The 24,037-nt window shown below is 32.9% G+C and overlaps 3 protein-coding genes across 3 annotated transcripts; 1 reads left to right on the top strand and 2 right to left on the bottom strand.

The window, feature by feature from the left end:
- The first annotated feature begins 6,667 nt into the window (after positions 1–6,667).
- Positions 6,668–9,546, top strand: LOC105799910 (uncharacterized). Its single transcript, XM_012630731.2, has 2 exons — positions 6,668–7,577; positions 8,889–9,546. The coding sequence occupies exons 1-2, from the start codon at positions 7,141–7,143 to the stop codon at positions 9,127–9,129; spliced, it is 678 nt and encodes a 225-aa protein (XP_012486185.1). The 5' UTR covers positions 6,668–7,140; the 3' UTR covers positions 9,130–9,546.
- Positions 9,547–9,620: 74 nt separating this feature from the next.
- LOC105799909 (serine/threonine-protein kinase BSK6) lies at positions 9,621–13,074 on the bottom strand. The gene is made up of 10 exons (XM_012630729.2): positions 12,544–13,074; positions 12,232–12,452; positions 11,996–12,131; positions 11,793–11,926; positions 11,600–11,705; positions 11,422–11,507; positions 10,916–11,104; positions 10,586–10,750; positions 10,278–10,391; positions 9,621–10,012 (listed from the first exon to the last, which is right to left on the bottom strand). The coding sequence occupies exons 1-10, from the start codon at positions 12,623–12,625 to the stop codon at positions 9,770–9,772; spliced, it is 1,476 nt and encodes a 491-aa protein (XP_012486183.1). The 5' UTR covers positions 12,626–13,074; the 3' UTR covers positions 9,621–9,769.
- A 4,575-nt stretch (positions 13,075–17,649) lies between these two features.
- Positions 17,650–21,107, bottom strand: LOC105799908 (phosphatidylinositol:ceramide inositolphosphotransferase 1). The gene is made up of 12 exons (XM_012630728.2): positions 20,611–21,107; positions 20,435–20,524; positions 19,871–19,957; positions 19,687–19,755; positions 19,456–19,536; positions 19,161–19,232; positions 19,006–19,066; positions 18,805–18,907; positions 18,461–18,556; positions 18,326–18,372; positions 18,114–18,241; positions 17,650–18,019 (listed from the first exon to the last, which is right to left on the bottom strand). The coding sequence occupies exons 1-12, from the start codon at positions 20,641–20,643 to the stop codon at positions 17,942–17,944; spliced, it is 945 nt and encodes a 314-aa protein (XP_012486182.1). The 5' UTR covers positions 20,644–21,107; the 3' UTR covers positions 17,650–17,941.
- Positions 21,108–24,037: the final 2,930 nt, after the last annotated feature.

The raw sequence follows: 24,037 nt of genomic DNA, 5'->3' as shown, positions 1-24,037 counted from the left end.
AATTGTTAGCTTAGATTATCTATAAGGTATTAGAATGTATGATATATATTTTCTTTGAATTGATTTTTTTAATGTTATGAAATATATATAAATTTAAGTGATTCGATTAGTAAATGTATATTACTTAAGGTATGATATAAGTTAAATGATAAGATTTTAATAGTAGGATTTAATTTATTAAGTTATATGAATATATATATATATATATGTGAGTGTACGAATGTATAATTAAATTATTTAGCTGAATTTAGTATTTGATCTTTATATATCTATGTGGTTTAAAAATATAGTTTATAAATTATTGAGCTGAATTTTTATGTATGGACAGTATATACAAATATAGTTCGAACATGAGTAACAACTTCTGTGAATTGAGATTTTCAGGCTCAGTGCCTATCAGGTTTATTGTCAGTGAAATTATTCAGACTATACGTCTAGCAGGCTTAATGCCGGTGATACATTTCGGACAATAAGTCTAGCAGGCTAAAAGCCGGTGTACCGAATCAGGTTTTAAAACCTAACAGGCTAAGTACCGGTGAATCTGTTTAAATTATGTAAGAATATGCAATTGATATATCTATGATTTTGATTATATGGAATTGATGAATACATAAACGTTCGATCTATTTTTCAGTTACATGTGTTTGATGAGTATACAAATGTTCAGTCATATGATTTTGGTTATATTAAATTGATGAACATATATATATTCGGTCTAAGCAATTATTAAATATATATATATATATATGTGCATTCGGTATATGCATATATTAAATATATATGCAATAGGTATATGCATTTGCTAAGCAATTGATAAATATATATTCGGCAAATGCACTCAATAAGTATATATATATACATGTTTGGTTAAATGCATTCAGTTATAATGTTTATTTAGTGTATATATATATATATATATATATATATATATATATATATATATATATATATATGATCGGTTATATGCATATGATGTATCTCATATACATATATTGAGATGTATCCATTCGATTGGTATTTATATATTTGATTATAAATAAAATGGTTTAAGGACAGCAAATGCTAATATAATAATTATTTGTGTTATTTACGATTTCATGAATTTAATTTGGAAATTATATGACTTTTATATATTTTTTTAGTTATGCTATAGACTTACTAAGCTATATAAGCTTACTTTGTTCGTTTACCTCTCTCTATTTTATAGACTTTAGATCAAGCTTCAAGCTCGGGGATCGTCAGCAAGTTCATCACCCTAACTATTATCTCGGTATTTAAAATATTTAAATTCTAATTATGGCATGTATAGACTAGATAAATGTTTTGAAGGCCGTATTTTGTTGTATTGTATACGATTATTATAGCCATACTAAAATGGTTTATTTTCTTATGGATTTGCTAGTTTGCAATGTTTTTATTAGTTAGATTTTAATGTCTTTGTTTATTAAAAATGGTTAGAAGAGAGAAGTTTAAAATTTTGCATTTTGTTTTATAATAGACCAAGCTTATTATATTTAAATATAATATATATATATATATATGCATTGATTTTGAGATAGTTGTGTTTGTTCAGTAATGCCTCGTAACCTTAATTCGGCGACGGATATGGGTTAGGGGTGTTACAATTCGAATAGACTGAATTTAGTTAATCTCATACGCATATACAACCACTTCTCTCATATAATCCATATTGTCATATTACACAACTTCACTTACCTTATTTATCAATGAACATATAAACCATGCTTTAAGATTCAACCATTTCAATCTCATTTATCAATTCAAAATTCAAATTAACTACCATACATCAAAGTCATATTACACATGCTTCATAATTCCACTGTTCGAACCATATATACTCCTCATTCAAATATATCACATTCGGTCATACAAAACACATAACCAACAAATCAAAACATGCTTATTTAACTCTTTCACATATACATAACATATTTAAATATTTAACCTTATCAATAACATTTATCTAATCATCTTTCAAACCAAACTAGCATACCTCAAAACCATGTTTCATGTTTCATAAATCCCATGTTCGAAACATAGGACCGCAATTTCATGGTATTCGAACTCTTGAATATAATTAAGCTTATTTCATTACAATTTCATATAATTAGCATATGTATCACAACGTTCATTTATATACATTCGTTTCATTCATTGTCATTTATTTCACATATCATCATTTGAAACATACTCACATTTCATTCTTGAATATCATATACACTTCGTACGTACCTGAATCAGATATACTTTCATATAGTCATTCATTTCTCGATATTGCCCGTTGACCCGTTCGGAATCAATAAGGATACTCGGATAGCTTAAAAGCTCTTACAATGCCAACGTTCCAGATGTAGTCTTACATGTAATCAAATATCGATGCCACTGTCCCAGACAAGGTCTTACACGAATCGTATACGATGCCGATGTCCCAAACATGGTCTTACACGTAAATCTCAAATCGATGCCAACGTCCCAGACGTGGTCTTAAACGATAAATCATATTGGAATCCTATGTCATGACATATGTATCATATACTATTCCTATGGTTCGTACAGGGCTTTCGAATGTCATAATTCGATCGATTCAACCTCGTAACTAGTTCTCCAGTGCTTAATTCATTTCGACATATGCACATATACTTATTATAATTCAATTCAGCACATATAACACACATACTTTCGAATTTAACAACATTTATTTACTTATGAACTTACCTCATACGGACACGAATAAACTGGACGACTATTCAAAATTTTTTTATTTTTCCCCGATCCAAATCCGATCTCCTCTTTTCTTGATCTAAATCAAGATTTAAAGGTGCCGAAATTTACCAAGCTTCAAACCTTATTTCTTTTCTCTATATTCGGTTGAACATGCAAGAATATAAGCATATTTTAACTTTGTTTTATTTAATAATAACATTGTTTCTAAAATTACTTATTCAACCTTAATTAATATAATTTATAAACACTTAGTGGATGGTCATTATTGTCCATTAACCATATCAATGGTCCATTTTCATAATAAGGACTTCATGGTTAATAAGCCATAGCAATACAGCATATTAACAAATAGCATACAACTTTTGTATTTTGCGCGATTAAGTCCTTTTATCAAATTAACCAACCAATCGGTAAAATTACTTTTTGAAATTTTCACACATATCAAATACTATGCTGTAAATACCAAAAATAATATTAAAATAATTTTACGACCTCAAATTTATGGTTTCAAAACCACTGTTTCGTCTAGGGTCTAAATTGGGCTGTTACACTTACTTTGTTTTATTTCCTCTGTTTTATAGTAACCTGGAAGCTTGTTAAGGTTGGAAGCTGGTCGGAGCCACATCACACTATCAATCGCCATTTTTGGGTATATTTATTAAATCAACTTTGGTATAATGGCATGTATAGATTAACTTGGTCATTGATAGCATGTAAATGTTTTGTTGTGATTAGCCATTTGAATGGCTTATGTTTGACACCTTTTGATATATATAAGTATATGACCTAATTATGGTTGATATGTATTTTGGTATAATTGAATGATGGTTAACTAATGGGCAAATTGTAACATGGCTTGAGTTGGTATAGTTGGTACAAATATGAATATATATATATGTAAGTGATCAAATTGTTAAGCATGGTTACTTAATTATATAAGATGATATGATATGCATAAGACTTGGTTTTGGTTTGATTCAAATGTTTTATATTGGATTGAGAATGTGTTTAAGTGTTAATGTAGGTGGAAGACAAGTTTGGGTGAGAAATAAGGCTTGAAAATGACCTTATTTTGTCCACACGGCAGAGACACAGACGTGTGTCTCAGCCGTGTGTGACACATGGCCTAGCACATGGGCGTGTGACTTAGCCGTGTGTCCCCTGCATTTTTAAAATTTAAAAACAGAATGCTCAAAATTGATCACACGGCCTGGCACACGGGCGTGTGGCTTGGCCGTGTGACCCCTGCACCTATTTAATGCAAATTTTCATGTTCATACGGCTTAACACACAGGCGTGTGACTTGACCATGTGACCCAAGTCAGAGAGTTACACGGGTACGGACACTGGCTGAGACACAACTGTGTGCCCTATTTCGAATGCCCACACAGCCTAACCACACGAGCGCGTGTCCCTTGCACCTTGGAAAATTTTTGAGATTTTGCGAAAAATTCTCTGAGTACCCGGTTTAGTCCTGACTTGTTTCTAATGTATGTTTTGGGCTTCGAGGGCTCATATATGGAGCTTTATGAATAATTTCTGACATGAATGTTAAATAATATGAAATGTCTGTATTTGATATGTATATTCTGGTAATACTCCATAACCCTGTTTCGGTGATGGATATGGGTTAAGGGTGTTACAACACCCATATCAGAAGTAGTTCTCCTTAAGGTTTGGTCGTCGTCATCTTCCTACACCAACTCAAATGCACCATTAGATTCCCAACTGCACCATTTTGCCAATTTGGACCTCAAAAGGACTAAAACTAAATAAAAACGATTTTTAAAACTAAAAATCAACGAAAAGTATAGAAAAGACTTGTAAACTGTTTGAGAACAAACTCATTAAATGTTTTAGAGAGCCTAACTTGACATATTAAATTTCGGTAGATTAGCCACATATGAATTTGCTTTTGCTTAAGCTATTAATCTGTAAAAGTCAGGTGTTATGTTTAGCTTGAACATTTTGTCAAGTGTTAAGCAAATGGAGCATTCAATTTTGGGAGTTTTTGCGTTTCTCGATCATAGTTGTTATTTAAGCCTTTCATTTCTTATTGGGTGAAACAAGAAGCAGGTATTCTCATTTCTTTGGGATTGGCTTTGTAAGTGTCTTTTCAATTGGAAGAACGGACTCCTCTCACGGGATGGTAAGGAGATTCTATTGAAACCAATCACCCAAGCTCTACCAGTTTACTACATGAGTGTCTTTTGCTTCCACTTAGCATTTGTGATGGCCTTCAAAAGTTGATGAATTCTTATTGGTGGAGCTTGAAGTCAGGTAATTCTACTCATTTATATTGGACTTCTCAAGTGTGATAGTACATTCGCCGTATGGAAGATGAAATTTGTGTGTCTCAGGTCTCCATCTTTCCACCAACACACTTATAAGTGTGGGGTCCAATTCACACCCATACTCATACGGGCCACGTGCAAAAATCCCGCATCTTTCAAATATGATTAAATTAAAAACGATTGAGGAGCGGGTAGATTATGAATATACATCTCCAAAATTCGTTCTTTCGACTATATATAAAAACCATACAAAATATTAAATTTCAGTATAACAACAAAATATTTAAATTAGATTAGATTAAATATAATAATAAAAATTATTACCATTTGCAATTGATCGATTGAAATGTGTTTGTCATCCAAACAAATTAGAGATTTTGTCATTACTAATTTCAATAAATACAAAATTAATTGTAATACAAAATTAATTTAAAAAACCTTAATACAATTTTAATAAAAAAATAGAGTTGAGAGAGGAATAAAAATTGAGTGAGAATTAAGAGACATTTAAAAGAGATTTGAGGGAGAATTGAGAATGTGAGAGAGAGTTGAGTTGAGATTGAATTGAAAAAGAAAAAGAATTAGGGGTTTATATAGGGAAAAAAAGAGACGTTGGGGGGGTTAAATGGCCGTTGAAATAGTCGTTGGGGGGTAGGGGAGCCGTTGGGTTTTTGACCGTTGGGGTGTGGGGTACCCGTTATGAAAAACACTTCCAGCCTGCCGATCCATTGAAAACGCGTCATTTTTTCGGCCTAATCAAGTAAATTTTAGAAAAATCGGCCAAATCCAATAATTTTCCAAAAGAAATCAGTATTTTTCTGTATTTAACCCCAGAATTTTAGCATAAATATAAGTAATCATATAAGTTTTTAAACGGATAATAAAAGAATTTAAAAAATTAAGGGTGTGGGGGGGGGGTGAGCACAACAATTTCGATTAACTAAAAATATAGTGACTAAACCTCGAATTTTAACTTAATAAAAGGACCAAGACTAGAATTTGACCATATAAGCGTGAGGCCGTGAGTCAGTGGTGGTCCTCGTCCAGTCAAACCGCTTCCTTGTAACATATTTATCAGATGTTTCGCATGTTTATCAGACTCCATGCAGGCTTACTCCAGTCTACCCTTCCATACATCAAATCATCATCACTGTTCCTTTGCTTGAGAAGATGAGCGATCAAAGTTTAGTCAAATCGATGCACAGAATTTAGAGATGGAAATGGAGTTGAAGTAATTACTTTTATTAGCTTTGTAACGATGGAAAAGCCAAGTGATGAATATGTTACAGTTTCGTTTCTATATTTAAGTTTTAAAACAGGCCATTCATTGAAAACCCAATTATTAAATGCTAAAATATCTATTTAAGAAATACCGACAAAACAACCTAAAAAAACCCAACATAAATATGTGAAAATGGAAACAGAGAAAGAGAGAGACACCAATAAATATTAAAATAAAAAAGACTGAAATTGGCAATTTTCCGACATGTAAATTTGTTTGTTAACCTCGAAATTCTATTGTAATGAAAAGGACTGCGCTACTCATATGGAGTATGCCTACCTCAATTCTTAACCGCCTGATTATCTTCAAGATTCACACATCACTATATTGATACCATCGGACGTACAGAATCTGCTTAGGACAGAGATCCTCAAGTACCAACACCAAATCTTCCAACAACTTTGTTTCTCCGTCTTTTCTTTTTTCTTTTTGGCTTTGAACGGAAGACCCCTTCTCCTCTTTAAGCTTCTCTTTCACTCTCTCTTTCTGTCTTTGTATTTCTTTTCTATGCATTTTTCTTAAGTGAGAAGCCATGGCTCTGTAAAAGCTTGCCATGTTTTCAACTTTTGGTTCTCTGTGTCAGTCCTTATTTTCTTCCATTTTATTGTAACTTTTCTTGTTTAATGAAAGGGTAATGGAGGTAAAGGGTAATCTAATCCAATTGCAACTTGTTTAAATTTTAACATTTTATACGAACCCTGTTCAAAGCCCTTTCAAAAGCTTGAACTTTGAGACTGTTGAGTACAGAAACACTTGATGATCTTCAAAGCTTGAAACTTTAAGCCTGCTAATGCTCTTCAGCTTCTGGGTCTTTCCAAAATGTCATCATTAGAGATGTCCCATATCGATTTAGAGCAAGGAACTCACCGCCGGAACGAGAGCGAAGTCAGCGCCGGCGAAGCTAGCGTGTGCTTCTCGGACGCCGACGAGGGATCTTGCTACTCTCAGTTTTATTCCACCACGGGTGGTTCTTACGATGAGTACAGCTTCGGTTGCGAGATTGGTGGCGATTCGGATTCCAGGAGGGTGTCTTCGGCCTCGGATTGCTCGGTGGAGGTGCGGGCTCCAAGTGGAGCTAATGAACTCAAGCTGCATTTGGCCAAAGTTGAGAAAGATTGTAGAATTTGCCATTTGGGTTTAGAGAGCAACAGCCATGAATCTGGTGCCCCTATTGAATTGGGTTGTTCTTGCAAGGATGACCTTGCTGCTGCTCATAAACACTGTGCTGAAGCATGGTTTAAGATCAGAGGAAATAAGTAAGTTAAAACAATTCCAATTCCCAACCCTTTTCTCTTTTTCTGGTTCAATCTTCTTAACATTGTTAACTTTTTAGTAAAAAACCATCTTTTTTTTCATGGATCATAATTGAGATTTCTACGTATTGTTCTTTTGATGATTGCTTGGACTTGGGAATTGAGAGTTACTCTTTCTTGATAGTTAAAAAGGTGGATTATTTTAGATGTTAGTTTTACAATCCTAGTTAAAAAATAAGGTGTAAGGTGAAAATATGCATGTGAAAAGGTGAAATTTGCTTAATGTGAAAGAAAGTGGGATGGATATTAGATTTATAAAGGAGGTTGAAAATAAAGCTAAAGACTAAGACGATTCTTTTGTCAGTCTAACTACACCGACGATTCTGTGCTGTTATGTGCTTTTTTTTAGGTTTAGGAATCTCTCTTTTGTTTTCTTTTTTTTTCTTCTTTTTGTTACTTTATGTTCTCTTTCCATGTAGGAAAGTGGGGATTTGACCTTTTATTGACGCATTATCTAATTTTTGGTTGATGATCATTGTTTGGTGGTGCATCACTTTGTGAATTTTTAATTCGCAATTGCAAATTCTAGATTTCTTGCTTGACATGATTAGGGATTAGTGATATTTTAGGTGCCAAACCATTGGTGCAAGGAATTCCTTGATTCTAAAGTTTTAGCACATCTTGCATTGCCATGTTCTGCACTTCATGCCTGCCTGCATTGGCGAAACAATTGTTGACACGGTGACTACCACGATTGCAGTGAACTGAACAGTGTTTGCTAGCTATTGTACCATCGAAGTTCCAATTATGTGGTCAATTGGTCCCTCCATCATTGACCTTTGTAATTGATTAGATTGGATTTAGAACTTTCTAACAAATGATCTGTTGTGCTCCTAATACAACTCTTCTATTGATCATCTAAGTTTACTGGTTTTGGATAAGAATTTACAAGGTATCCGTCTTATATGTTGCAAATGAAAGGTCATAGGCAACAAAGTGTTTTCTGATGTAATCACATACCAAAAGAGACAGGCATTTGGAATTGAAGAATGTCAACTATGATATCCGAGTTAACGTTCAGCTGTTAGAACAATGAATGAACTTGTTTATCTTTACACGGGAGCATGATTCTTTATATACAATGACATCATAATAATTTATGTGATACATAGATTCTTGTATTTAAAGCATTTAAGTGATATGTAAAGTGTAATGATCGTATATCAAATCATTGTATCTGTAACTGATAATGCATTGCTTTTCTTTTGTGGATTATTGTATTATGTACTCACTCAATCTGCTTAAATCATTTAGGACCTGTGAAATTTGTCATTCTATTGCACGCAACGTAGTTGGAGTGAACGAGGTCGAGTCGACAGAGCAACCAAACGAGACAAACAGTTCCACTGCAACCACTGCAGTCTTGGGAGCAGCATCCTATACAGAGTCTCGAAGCTTCTGGCATGGTCATCGCTTCCTCAACTTTCTCCTCGCTTGCATGGTATTTGCATTTGTCATATCATGGCTCTTCCACTTCAATGTACCGTCATCCTAAAACTTCTTTCCGCGCAGTCATCAAACAAAATCCAAAGAAGGAAAAAAAAAATAAAGGAACAGAATTACTGTAAAGGAGCCTGGGGAAACTTGTTGCTGTGATGATGAGCAATGGAATTAGCCTAGAGTCTCGTGGTGGTTAATACGAATTATATACATCTCTCTTCTTCATACGTGTAGAAAGCCTGTTATATTATGCACATTCATCATAGTTACCAAAGATGTGTTATCTTGCTTTAGTAGACGACCACCATATCTGGTTTTAGAAGAGCTCTTGATGGTTATGCTCTGGTTGTGTGGGGTGTTGTTAAATCGGATTTTGCATTTAAACACGGTTGTGATTTCCAGAAAATATCCAGTGGGAAAATTTAACCAAATTTTCCTTTCCATGTGATCAGTGAGATAGTTGTTTTCTTTATGTTTGAAGTGATTGTCTTATAGAATCTAACCTAAGCTAGCCATTTTGAGTTGCAGGAGCTATTGTCCTTTCAATGGGAGATTGAACAAACGTTAAATATAAAAAACCAACCATAAAAACATTGAAGAATTCTGCAATGCGGCGAAAACCCAGAATAAATACAATAGCCAGAAGAAAAAAAAAAGAGAAATTAAATAAAACAAATTGAAAACCTATACAATTTTCAGTTTTTACTCCTTTTGGCTTCCAAGTTGGTGCCATCTTTGAGGGTTTCTTGAGCATCACCTTCCATCCCTAGGCTAAACAGGCAAGTCGCTTGTAAATACAAAGCAGTGGGCCACTGTGGCGACACCACCTGGGCTTGCATCGCATCTCCAAGGGCCTCTTGGGGCCTATCATTCATCAAGTAGGACAAGCAGCGTCTGGCATAGACTGTTGGTGACACTATGGTCCCGCCATCGATGAACTACATAAGAATGGTCAACATCTTCAGTCTATTTATCATGCTGTTCAAACCATCAAAAAGTATATTTCGTCTATGGTATATTAATGCACTAGTTGTTAGTGCAAAGAGAAAAAAAAACTGAGAAAATCGAATGAACAGTAGTATGATCTTGTTTCCTTGCGTTTGAAACATGGTGTCTATTATTTCAAATAGGCAGTATTGAACTCAGTACGTTGTTTTAGAGCAACAATCACAAGCAGTATAGATTTGTAAGTGAGAAACTCACTCGCGTGTAGCAATCAATTGCAGTTGCAAAATCCTTAGCTCGGAAAGCGGTATCACCATGTTTCTTGGAGTTCAAGGTTTCCTGCATTTGGCTGGTCCACATTTGAAAAGAAAGCTGAAAGGAACCAGAGAATTCGCATACAAATTACATGATAGGTGAAGTAACATTAAACATGTAAAAATAAAAGTAGACTCTAGATAAGTAGACTCAAGATAACCAAAGAAGTAGGGTAATGGTCCTTTGCCCCTTGAGCTACAAGGTATTTTGCACCTCATAAAAGTAGAATATCGAGGACAGAGTTACCAAACCTCATTAGCAATTCCCTCATCGTCTTTGTATCCCATCTTCTCCAATATTTCATGTATAGCAGTCAGATCTATCCTCATGCAAGCCTCTCCAAAAGGTGTCAATGACAATGGTTGCTTTGAAGAAGCAGTTCCATGTGGAATACCCATCAACACATATGATGGTACCTAGCAAAATTCCATCTAATTAATGAGAAATTTAATGGTGTTTACAAAACATAAATCCTTAATAATGAAAGACATCGAGTTGGGGAGATACCAAACTGCACAGAATTAATGGTTGGAGATTATGAACTTGCAGTATTTAATTCAATCAGCAATTATTGTATGTACCTCTGCTTCCTTCTGAACAGACATGAGAGATATGACGAGGGATTTGGCATTTGGCCTCTCACGAGCTTCATACTGCAAACAGCGAGAAGCTAACCGCACTAACTCCATTCCGTCTTCGTTTGAGAAATGACCCTCCAAAGCAGAATCCATCAACATGAGAAAATTCTTACCGCGGATCAAATCAAGTGCCTATAACGAAGCAAACAAACTAAAATACCATGGATAATTCAACCAAGATACACTAAAAGCAAACAGCATCCAAATGTTGACATCACATCTTCATCTCCCGCATGCAGTTACTGCAGAACCTTTAACTCACTTAAGAAATCATATCACAGAGCACAAATAACAGTAAATTCTAATTATCCAACCAAAAACTGGTACATCCAGATTCACAATATGAATGAAACACTGATTTTTAAGTTCACATCACCAAGCTTTCTCTTGCAGTAACAAAAAGATCATAATTGGAGTAAAAAAATAATGCTATGACAAAGAGAATTTACATGGCTGGGAGGAATATGTTTGCCGCTCATAAGATCTAGCAGCAAGGTTCCAAAGCTATACACGACACTTTCCGGAGTCACTCGACCTGCCATAGAAGCACATCCAGACATTGAGTTTAGATTCAAAGAAATAGATTTCTTAAATAAAGATTAAATGAGTGGTTTGAACATGATTAACCTGTTCTCAGGTATTCAGGTGGTGTAAAAGCTAAGTTTGTACTGTAACTCTTGCCATCTCTGCTGTTCTTCATGAGCCCAAAACAAGACAGCCTGGGATTACCATCCTTTTACCAAAGAAAGAAACCCAATTCAGAAATCATAATCAAAGGGTCATTTGATTTTACAAGCAAAATCTTGAACTTAATAAGTACATTATCAAACAGAATCCTATAAGCATTGAGATCATGGTATAAAGCTCTTCCTTTATTGCTACAATACTCCAAAGCTTGTGCCAAGTAGAGTGCCACCCTCAACCTCATTGCCCATTTCATTGGCTGATTTTCCCCTGACAAAATTAACCCTGTAAGTAACTTTCATTAACTTCAATCCCAAGCTTCACTTTTGAGTAACTTACAGTGAAAAAGATGCTTAGCCAGCGTTTCATTGGGCATAAACTCGGCGACCAACAATCTCTCATCGCCTTCACAACAACAACCGATCAGATTTGCCAACCGCTCACTCCTTAAACTCCCAACAGCTTTGGCTTCTTCCTAAAAACATGAAAATTTCAAAGTAATCTTTACTCAGTTTAATGATCAAACAGTTAGTAAACCAAATGAAGCGGTGAGCAGGGAAATGAATTAAACGGACGAGGAATTGGCGAGAATCGGGCCAGGCGAACTTGTTAAACCGTTTAACGGCAACCCAGCGGTCATTGTCGAGTTTCCCTTTGTAAACAACGTTAGGAGCTTTTTCACCGTGTTCCGACACTATGTTATCGGAAGAAAACCCAGACGTAGCAACTTTGAGTTGCTCCAAGCTAAACTCACCGAAACTCGGCCATGCATTCTTCTCACCTTTGCCCCCATTCTCTGCATTTCATTTAACTTTTTACTCCAAAAAAAAAAACACGAAGCTTTTTTTTAACAAAGAACGAGAACCTGAAGATAAAAAATGCAGTACCGAGATCGGAGGATTCGAGGACAGAAGTTTTAAGGTGAGAATGAAACCAGCAGATAGAGAATTTAGAACAACGAGCTCCCATTTTTTTTTCTTTCAAGTCAAACGATCAAAAGACGGAGAATCAACGGAAAGTCAAATAATCAGATTCCGTACATTTCTGCAACAATCCCGAACTCTGATCGTCGTGAATCCAAAGTTTCCCTTTTTTCCCCCTTTCTTTACTATAAAAATGGGAAATTTTACAGCAAAATAAAAATGTTCGCTTTTAAGTAATTATCTAACCGATTCTAAAAGGAAAGAAAAAGCTCTTTTTTAAATTTATTTTTTGTTTTTGAGTTTTTCAGCTTTTTCTACAATCTCATCATTTGAGTTCCCTTTTCCCTCTCATTCTGTTTTCAACTTTGTAGGTGGTTTTTTTCTGGAAAATATGTTATGATTAGAGGGTCATTTTGAAAATATTCTTTGGCCTTTAATGGTGTAAAAAAGATTCAGAAACACAGTGTTCTTTAAACGCGTAGAGGTATAGTTTGGTCTGGTCTGGTCTGGTCACTGACGTGGGAAGCGGATTTATGTGAGTATGTATGTGGGTTGGTTTGGTCTTTAGATCATATCTAGCTTTGACAGAGACCAATTCACCATTTTTTTGGGTTAAATTTTCCTGCTTTGGCTCAAAGTTGATGGGTTGATTTGTTAAAAAATTTAAGTGAGAAATGAAAATATATTGTATATTCTACACGCTTTGCATGACAAATCCACCATGAAAACAAGAATAGTGTTGTATGACTATGTATGTGAGCATGATCATCTAGAAAATGATTGTTGATTTATTAAAACAATTTCTTTAGGAAAATTTGAAATTATAGACTCCATTGATGATTGTAGGAAATGGTGGAAAGGCATGTGATCATTGACAATGAAGCGAAATTGTCGTGTAATTTGACTCGTCAACCTCTTGTTTTTTCACTCTTTTTTTCTTTTTTCGGAATTTAAATAATGTGATTCCAAGAAGCCATAATCAAAGGAAAAAAGGTGGATGTCTTTTTGAAGGAGATTTTATTACCATTTATAAATTATTATGATAATTATTAACGAGTTTGATTCTCAATCGGATTTGAGCATTGGTGGTGAAATCGGGACAAAATTAAATTGTATATTTTTATCAGAGTTAAAATATAATTTTATTATTTTAATACTTTTTTAAAAGACAAAATTAAAATGTTATCATTTTAGGGGTCAAAATATAATTTTACCATGTACTAATTTAAAATTTTAGAAATTTTAAAGGGCTATAAAAGTTAGGGCCCCTACTAGCCTCATGGTGCCACCCTTGAAGAGGATATTGATTCGAGAATGTTTTTCTTCGATCTAAAGGTCAAGAAGGTGTTATGAGTAAAAGTAGGTATCGTATCAAGTAATACCAATAGTCTTTCCCAAATTTTTAAATGTGCACTCGAAACTATATCAATGGCTTGGATTAAGTTTTGTGATAGAAAAGACAATTAGAATTTTTGAGCCCCATTCAAAGGCCTAATTTGGTTTGTCTTTAAATTTAGTTGGGCTTAATATGACAACTTTGTATCGAAGAGTCTAAGGAAAAAAACACTCATCTGAAGTATCTTTGTAGTGTTGATACCTTTTAATGACAAATTGGATCATAGGTTGAATTATGGATTATATAGATAAAAAATTACAAAACATAAATGAATTAAGAAATGTTGGGAGTTAGTATTCCAAAATACTTTTTGACACTTAAATCAGTAATCAAATGGAGAAATCATAAAAAAAAATGTTAAATGTATCGAATCAAGTGCCTGAGTGATACAACAATTTAGCATTGATAAAGAAGAAATTAGAAACATGCCATGATTGCAGCACCCTGCCCTTTTAGGGACGTTAGTTGCTCATTCTTCTTTGCTACTTCGGTTGAGTTAGGAAGGCTATGTAGAACCTTCCCCCTATTGGAGGAGGGAATTTACTGATGCCACGTCACGTATTTTTACGCTAGTATATCAAATTGAGTCTAGACTCGTGACAAGTTATGTGCCTTAGTTGAGCTGAAGTTGTTTGGATCACTAGATAGGTTAAGATCCACCTATAGCTAAGGTTGTTTGAATTTAAATAGAATGGTTGGTCGGATTGAGAATTAGTTGAGGTATCGATTTACATAAAGGTATTGAATTAGTTGACATAGGAACGGTTGAACTGGATTTTTAATATTTTCTAATGATTTATTTAATTGAACTGTATTGATCGATCTGACAAATTGATAACTTGACCAATTCGACACCAGTCCGGTTCTGAAAATCTTGCCTATAACCATGTGTAGGCTTTGTGCCCTTATCGAGTCGAAGTGCATTTAGGCTGTTGTTTAGACTTTAAATGGATCTAGTCCATTTAGATAGGATATAACATAAAATATAATTGATTAAGGAATAATATTTGATGTACTATTAGTGCATGAGTTTCCTACACCATTAGAGAATAATAACAAGACACATGAGTATTGGATAAGACAAAAAAACATATTTTTAAAAAAAATATTAATAACTTTATTTAATCATAATTAAATATTTGTTATCATTATTATATTTTCTCGAGTTTAAAGTTTGTGATTTAGAATTTAAGAATTTTGGGTTGAGATTTAGGGTTTTGAGCTTAGGATTTATGTACTATTCGTCATTTACTGTCTTTTATATCACTAGTGAGATATCATGGTATAATTTAGTGACAGTGTACTAAAAATTCACTCATTAATTAAAAATTAAGTATAACCCTTAAATTGCTGACTTTTATCAAATAATTTAAGCACAAGATTTCATATGAAACTGAAAACATAAAGGTCCATGTCGCAATTTAACCATGCCCTCCTTACAAGATTAAAATATTCGAAATTTGTGTTGAATATTATTTAAATATTGCTATTTTCAAGACTCGGACCGTTATCATAATAGCAGCGATGGATCACATATATTGCACCAACGGCCGAGGGATAAATATAAAAATAAAAGGATGAAAAGAGAGCATCCATGTCTGACATAATTAGAAGCACCCACTTAGGGTTCAAGAGGACCCAACGGGGAGAGCATGCAAAAGGAGACATGCAATGCTATGCAATCAACAATGATGAAAATTGCAGCCTGCTGTTTTGCTTTTTCTCTAAATCAGACACGCCGTTGTTGCTTCTTCTCTTTATTGACCAACTTTTCCATAGCTTTAATCGCGCCCCTGCATGCTTCGCTTTTCTACTCACACATCCCCCACACCACTTCCCCTTTGCTTATAATATCACCCAACATTTATGGGGCCTCTTTGCTGTCAACTTGTCCTCGACTCTACCCCATACCCTTCAAACTCTACTATGGATATATGAGCTTAAATACTCGATTTGAGTATTTAGTTGTTTTAGTTTAATTCAGGCATAATGACTTATTTTATCTTATAACTTTATAAAAAATATTGTTTCAGTATTTGAATTTGTATTTTTGTCAAATTACCTTAAAATGAATGGAAAAGTTAACGTTTGTTAACTTTGCTAATGTGACATCCACATGGTAGCCCACATATATGCTACATTAACAATTTTAATTTTTAATATTTAAAATAATATTTTTGTAATTTTAAAAATACATTAATTACTTACATAATAATCTAAAATTAACAAACCTTAACTTTTTTAGTCATAAAAAATTTTAACTTCCAGAAAAACAAATCACATGAGCTGACTAACTAGTTCTTTTTACTGTGTTAGTGATTTGAAACTAATCTTAATATTAATAATAGTAAAAATACAAATTACACAAAATTAAATTATATAGATTAAATTCTCAATTAAATATAATACAAGGAGGAAAATATGATTTAACCTAAGCATACAGCTGGGAGCATGAAATGGTTCTAACTTCACCCCTTAAAAAGGTAAAATATTATAGAAGTAACTATATTAGAAATTAGATTGTATTTTTTCTTTACTAAAAAAGTAAATAAATGTATGTTTGTTAGATTAAAGAGCAAATTGATCCTTCTATTACAAATTCTATCCATTTCTATAGTTAAAAACGATCCCTACATGTGTGACATGTCACATATCATTGTCGAGTTATTTTGCCAGACACTAATTTCTACTGAAAGTACTAATTTATAAAAATTAATTTGACAATTTTCTGACTCTTAAAACAAAAATCTTTCATGATATTTTTATGAAGAAAAAGGTTACAGCACTACGGTTGGATAATTGTTAAACTCCGTTAAGATTCGTTGGCTATAAAACGTTGCCGAAAGTATGATTGGATAAAAAAGGGCAAAATCTTGCTATTAGTCATTGTACTCTATTTAATCTTTATACTTTAATTTGATTAATTTTAATCTTATGCTTTCTGCATTGATTTAGTCCCTGTACTTTTCAAAATTTAAAATTTTATTCCTAATCAAATGGTAGCAGCTAAATCTATTTGGCCAAATTCTACTATTAATTTCGTATCACACAAAGTTGTAAATTTAGTTAATGTTCTCCGATTGAATTATTTTTGTCTTTATATTTCTCAAATTTAAAATTTTAGTCTTAATGCAAATAACGGTTGTTAAATCTATTAACTAATTTTTGTGTGTGTAGTATGTGGAAATAACAAATTGACATGACCATTACACGTAATAAGTTTGTCATATCAAAATTTAAAAATAGCATAACTTAATGAACTTAATAAATGTTATTTGATTAGAATCAAAATTTTAAAATTCAAAAAGTAAAAAATAAACATACTCAATTAAAGTATAGGAAAAGATTTTCCGACACCCAAAAAAAAAAAAACATAAGCAGCCTGGCTTGGTTGTGTGGAGGAAAAATAAGCCTTCCCTGGCACATTATTGTACCTTCCAAACGTATAAAAAAAGTGTACTAAAAAGAGGGTGCAAAGCCAGTAGACAGCTGGCGCTCGGGGACGTTCAGGCAATGCGCATTAGTTTACATTAGAATCAGATCCTGCCAACGCGACATCGGTCTTTTTAGTTTGTTGAAGTAATTATTGTTAAAGCCAGGCTGCCACAGCTATATGAACATTAAAGGGCCCAAGTCCCTACCAAAAATCCTATCTTGAAATGGAAACATAAAGATTTTCAAGTCAATTGAAAGCATTCTTATCTCAATGGCCTTCGGCATTGACAGAGACCAACAAATTATATTTCACCAATTCGACATTTGTTTAGAGAGAATAGGGAAATTCCATGATACATGTTGATGCTGATGATGGTTTTAACAAACACACTTTAGGAGGACTGCACAATTTACACCTGCACTAAGGTTCGTTTTCTTATGATTACAAATTCAAATTTACCAGCCTTGGAAGAAACATAAAGGATTCAAGCAGGCAGCCCCATTACGGTGACAGCATGTAATTTCCATCATCTATGCTCCGTTCATTGCAGTATCATGGATTCCATTTCCATCTTCCTGAATCTTGCCATTTACTTGAGTTCTCGGCCTCTAAACAAATGAAGAAGGAAACGTAAATACGAGAATCTAATTTGGATATTGTCATGAAGGTATTCAAAGAATTAACCAAATAAAATTACTATACCCAATCTGCAGGATCTACAGAATTCCCATTCAAGAGCTTGTGGTTCTCTTCTTTGGTTTTACTATCCTTGTCTTTGGTGCTCAATGGTAGCAACATTGGTAAGCTTCCACTGCTTCTGTCAGGCAATTCTGCAGTAATATCTTACTGTTAGAACATTATGCAATTGAAATAAGATTAGACGAAAGTTCAATAAGATCACAGAATATTCAGACCTGGCAGTTTCTTGTCTATGAAGAATACCACTAAATTAACAGTGTACCTGCGGAAAAATTATACCATTGTCAAACCAAATTGAAAAGAAATAAAATATCGATCATAGATAGAAATTTCAAAAGTGTACTCCATACCATGCAACAACTACATCAACCGTGTAATGTTTGCGGGATGCCACAATCAAGAGACTTTGAACAATAGCTACCAACCAAGCAAAGTGCTTTATGAAGCTGCAATTAGACAACAATACCATCAGAAAACTATCGATTATTTACACGCATGTATGTCAACATAGCAAGCTAGAATGCATTGCCCGTTACCACATCTAAACATGGCTATTGCGAATAAAAAAGTTTATAAGAATACTATTCAATACACTAATTTTTAGGTGTTACCAACGTTTATATTCATTTAATTCTTTTTCCTTTTGGGGGCTAATAGCTAAAATCAAGTAAAAAGAGTAAGCTATCTCTTTTACCTTCGAGTGCCATATTTTTGATAGGTGAGCACAAAGACCAGGGTGAAGATCATGTGTGATGAAAAAATCAAGTCACCACAACCATATATTACACCACGAGGAACTGCAAATTTGACAAGCAAATCAGCCAAAATATTTATTACAAAAACATGCCATTATCTTTAAAAGCAATAATTGAAAATTTCAACAAAACAGACATACAATTAATTAAGAGGACTTCCAACACACTCTCTGGTTTTGGCAATCTGGCAAGCTTAGAACCCTACAAAAAACAGAGTTGTTTAATATATGATCATAAAATTCAAAATGTAGAAATAAAGGTACGGGCAAGCTCCCATATAATTTCAAGACTATACCTCTCGGCAATGATAATTTGGTCCAGGAAGCTGAGTAGAATAGAATGTGATGATTCGGAGAATCTGAGAAGCCTGCAGCAAATAAATAAACAAAGAAAAGAAACAATTCTAAGTAAAATACTGAAGAAATGCTCAATGTTTCAAAAGTTATCAAGATAAATTAGTACAGGTAGTCTTCAGCAATGAGTTCAGTTTTATTAGACATATTACTGATGAAAACGGTAATACTAGAACAAGACTCTATGTTAGGTGCACATATAATCAGAACAAATAGAAACTAAGCATCAGTACTCACAACTAGAAATGCTAGCACCCTGCACCAAACAAGAACAGTGTAGATCTTTTTACTCTTGAAGATGAATGGATGGAAAGTCCACTGCAATATCCATTAATATGTTAGAAGTCAGAGAAATAAATGTTGCTAACAGAACTGAAATAAGAGAACGGCAATATCAAGTACTAAAAAAGTGAAAGGACTACCCCAAGAGAAGTAAAATAGAAAAGGACAGTATCAAGATAACTTTACCAATAAAAATGATAAAAAGACAAAGGTGAACACAGTCTCACTGATGTAGGCTTTATCTTGCCCAAGCTCCTAAATTTACAAGATAATTAAATATAAGAATGCATTTCGCCAAACAATTGGCAGATAATAGAGATAATCAAAGAGCAAAAACGAAAACGAAAACAAAAACAAAACTAGTTCTTACTGGAAGAATATAGAACCCAAGATCCTGAAGTGTTGGCCCTGGCCTATGAAGGTAATGAACTCCTCGAGCAGCTAGACCATGAATATACTGCAGAGGTGAAAAATGCACATTTCAGACCCAGAACAGAAGACACAATCTAGTTATGGAATGACCATAAATTAAGCATACTTTTTTTTGGAAAATAAAAACACTAAGCTATAAAGAAAAGCTTAATCAGTAGACCATGAAATCCATTTAGGTGAAAATTTTCGTTGCTAAAGCAGCGTTATCTGTATGAACCACGTTAGAGATTTATCTTATGCTAAAAGCATAAGCTCCGTTTCTCCAAGTATATGAAACTACGATCATTACAGTTTACCAGATCCTACCATTTTTCAATCAAAACAAGCAACTCACTTTTTTTTTTAGAAAAAAAAAAAGAAAAGAGAGTAAAATGTTAGTTTTTCCACTGCCCATCAATACTTAAAACGCTAAAAAAGTTCGCTAGTTGGATTTTTTTTTTAATTATTCAAACGAAATAGATACTGAAAATAGAAAATGGGTTTAATTTGAACAAAATGAAACCTGAAAGATGAGACCAGCAAGAAGGTATTTCCAGTTATCAAGAAGAAGGTTGATCTCTGTAGTTGTCTCTGAACAAATTCTCTTCCATAACTACAAAAAAGAAAATAAAAGAATACTCACAATTTAATAAAAATCCCTTATGCTTTTCATTTCTCGTAAACTAAGAGAAAAAAAACCTTTGAAGCTTCGCGACCAATGTAAAGCGTCATCTTTATTGCGGTGTAACAACAAGGTCCATAGCACTTCAAAACCCAGCAGTTAAGGCTAACATCATTAAAACTAAAAACAACTCGATCTTTTGAAAAGAAAAATCCCCTTTTACCCAAAACCTTAACAAGTTAACCGCCGCCAAAAAAGAAAAAAACTTAAGTGGGCGAAATTTATTTAAGCTTCTATTTCCTTCCACCAATAATTAACTGAAAATCGACGCCCCTCTTATCGATTCTTCAAGCGATCATCAAAGACAACGCGATCCCTCGATCGAGATCGACAAATAAGGAAGACAAAGAAAATGAACGAGGGAATAAAGTGTTGAATTAAGGCTTCTTCAACTTCGATATAAATATGAAGGAAACTTTTCTCTGAAAAAAAAAACTTTGCGAAACAGTTTCGCTGGATTTATCCCTGTGTATCTTCTTTTTGGGTTTTTTTTTTTTTTTTTCCTAGTAGAGAACGCGACGCGAGTTGAACACGGAGAAGGACATTACAATGAGACTTTTATTTTCAATTATTTTTAAAGATTTTCACCGCTATTAGCCTATTCCTACTATTATTGCGTGGTTTAATTCTGTCTCGGTCCTTGTACGCTTTCAACTCTTAAAATTGAATCATTTTTAATTTTAAGAAGATTTACAAGTTAAATTTGAATGCCTGATTGATTAAATCTTAATTTTTTAAATCAGAAAATTTAAGTTTAAAGGTTGAAAAAGGATATTTAAACCTTATTACGAAAGTGAAAGAGACAGGAGAAACGGTAATTCCTTAATTACTTTTAACGTTAATTGAAATTTTGGTTGCTTTTTCTTTATTTAACTTTTACTTACTTACTGGACTTTGGAAAGGCTGTAAACTTTGATTTTACACGTCCATCCGTTGTGAGCTCCGTTTTCGGCCTGCAATTTCGGGTAAATATGCAGTTCATAATATAACTGCTTTATTTACTAAAATGCCCTTTTGTGGGTGAGTTTGTCACGAGCGTCTCGGCTTACGATAACTATGAAGCAGCCTCGTGGTCTTGGGTCTCTGTTTGACTCTTTGTATTTACTCGTCTTACGATTTTCAAATTTTGAAAAATCAAATTCAAAGTTGAGCTGCCTGATTTTTTTCTTTAAAAAAAATACACAACTTAAAAAGCAATTAAAACATTTACAAAAATTTGTTTTAATAAATCAAAATTGTAAAAATAATAAAAACAAAAAGCAGAAACTCTGATTTGCCCTTTTTTCAATTTCCAATTTTCCGGCCAAATATAAATCAACAATTTCAATCGATTTAATTGAACGGTTGGATTTGATTTTTCTAAAAAAAAAAGAAAAAGAAAATGTCAGAGGGGATTATTTGAGGTTTAGAGGGTGATTAAGTTTAATGATTAAAGGGGACAAATCCACGTGGAGATGCCATGTTGAACGCACCATTTGATTGATAGATGGGTTCCATTTTCTTTTCTTTTCTTTTTCGAAAAGGGGTATTTTTTCGACCATTTGCCAACTGCCAAACTGTGAATGTGCAAACTGCAAATACTCAGATTTTGTTATTTTTGCCAGTATGTCTGTCTGTCTGTCTGTCTGTCATTTCTTGCTTACCATTACTCTCTTCTAATTTTCTTTTTCTTTTTTATTGAATAGTCAATGGATTTGTATAGGCATCCAAGTGTTAATATAATTAAGGGAGATCTAAGTTTGAATTTGTTATTATTATAAATCGTAAAAATAGATATAGAGAATAAATAAAATTTATAATCTCTCTTTAATATTTAAATAAAAAAATAAACACGTTGCAGTATATTTGTTTGAATCTAAAAAATGATATTGAAAGGGATAATAGTGAACCGTAAAAATAGACAAGAAAAATACAAAAAAAAATCATAACCTCTCACGAACCCTTAAATAGAAAAATAATCAAGCTTCAACATATTTGAACCCATGCTCTTTTGTATTGGCAACAATGACAATACCAATCAAACTAAGACTCAATTAGTAAAATTAACATAAAAATTAAATGTGATTTTTCTTGAAATTGTAAACCTGATATAAGTAAAATTATGATATCTTGGGTCTAAACCTCATTATTCATGTTTATATGCATTCATTTGTTTATATATCAATACATATATAAAATATAAATGCCCTCAAAATATTTTTATTTTATTTTTATAAAACTAAGGAGTATTTGGTGATTCTTAACTAAGTTAGGACTCGTTAATGGGTGAGACTATCTCAGTTAATACATTAATATATATTAGAAATTCTATCACATGAGTATGCGTGAAAACTTCAAATTTAGTGAGAGAAAACATTTTATGTTAAAAGTGACTTCTTTAAATTTATTTAAGAATTATTATTGGTGTAGCGGTAAAGAATTAACTCCATTAAATATGAGTTTAATTCCTAAATATGTTAATTTTAATTATTTTATTTAAAAATGATATAAAAGTATGAAAAGATAAAGATGTCATCAAAATAATAATAGTAATCATTTATTAAAAGGTATAGTAATAATTTCCTAACCAAGTTGGCACCCGATTAACTCGAGATACCAACTCAGTCGGAGGTTTTATAGATAGTATAGATATATACAACTAATGGAAGTAATGAAGTGTGAATAAAAAATTAAAACATATCAAAAATATCAAAATAAAGTTTTAGCTAAATGGTAAATTAAAGATTTTACTAATACAATTAGCGTGAGTTCAAATTCCAACATATACATATTTTTATTGTATTCTTTAGAGTGAAAAAACTACAATACCTTCGAATAGTATTACTTATTTTAATTACGTAAAAACATTCTCATAACTTCCTAATTGAGTTGGTGGGCGGTGGACTTGTGACACCAACTCAATAAAGGGCTTTATTAATAGTAAGTATAAATATACAACTGATGGAGATAATAAAATTTGCATAATTAAATTAAAATGTATAAAAATATTAAAATAAAACTTTAGTTGAATGACAAATTAAAATTTTATTAATGCAATTGGTGCGGGTTTAAATCATATCATATGCATGTTTTATTAGTTTTTGTTAAAATGAAAAGATTAAAATACATTTAAATAATATAAATTATTTTAATTACAGGAAGACATTCTATAATTTTCTTAACTGAGTTGGCGACCCATTTAGAAATACTAACTAACACTGAATAAATATTATAGATTATAGGTTATTGAAATGGCTGAAACCGCTACTCAATTTGATTTTTTTTGAAAAAAAAATTATTAACATTTAAAACATGTGCTTTGGGTCCTAATAATTCAAGTTTCGACTTTGCTTAATTCTATGTAAAAAGGAAATGTTAAAATTTTTTAATTATGGATAGATTGCGCGAAACCAGGGGGCTAGCAGGGGTCCCGATCCCCCTAAAGTAGAAAATTTTTCATTTAGG

The sequence above is a fragment of the Gossypium raimondii genome, chromosome 9 (assembly GCF_025698545.1).
Source record: "Gossypium raimondii isolate GPD5lz chromosome 9, ASM2569854v1, whole genome shotgun sequence".
NCBI classification, from domain to species: domain Eukaryota; kingdom Viridiplantae; phylum Streptophyta; class Magnoliopsida; order Malvales; family Malvaceae; genus Gossypium; species Gossypium raimondii.
This window is presented reverse-complemented; position numbering and strand designations above follow the sequence as displayed.

Coding starts and splice junctions, on each gene's coding strand:
- LOC105799910 (XM_012630731.2), top strand. CDS start 7,141: ATGTCATCATTAGAGATGTCCCATATCGATTTAGAGCAAGGAACTCAC. Junction 7,578..8,888: donor TTTAAGATCAGAGGAAATAA/GTAAGTTAAAAC, acceptor TAAATCATTTAG/GACCTGTGAAATTTGTCATT.
- LOC105799908 (XM_012630728.2), bottom strand. CDS start 20,643: ATGACGCTTTACATTGGTCGCGAAGCTTCAAAG. Junction 20,525..20,610: donor TTGGTCGCGAAGCTTCAAAG/GTTTTTTTTCTC, acceptor TCTTTTTTGTAG/TTATGGAAGAGAATTTGTTC. Junction 18,020..18,113: donor CTGTAGATCCTGCAGATTGG/GTATAGTAATTT, acceptor TCATTTGTTTAG/AGGCCGAGAACTCAAGTAAA.
- LOC105799909 (XM_012630729.2), bottom strand. CDS start 12,625: ATGGGAGCTCGTTGTTCTAAATTCTCTATCTGCTGGTTTCATTCTCAC. Junction 12,453..12,543: donor CCTCGAATCCTCCGATCTCG/GTACTGCATTTT, acceptor AATGAAATGCAG/AGAATGGGGGCAAAGGTGAG. Junction 11,508..11,599: donor ACCTGAATACCTGAGAACAG/GTTAATCATGTT, acceptor CTTCTATGGCAG/GTCGAGTGACTCCGGAAAGT.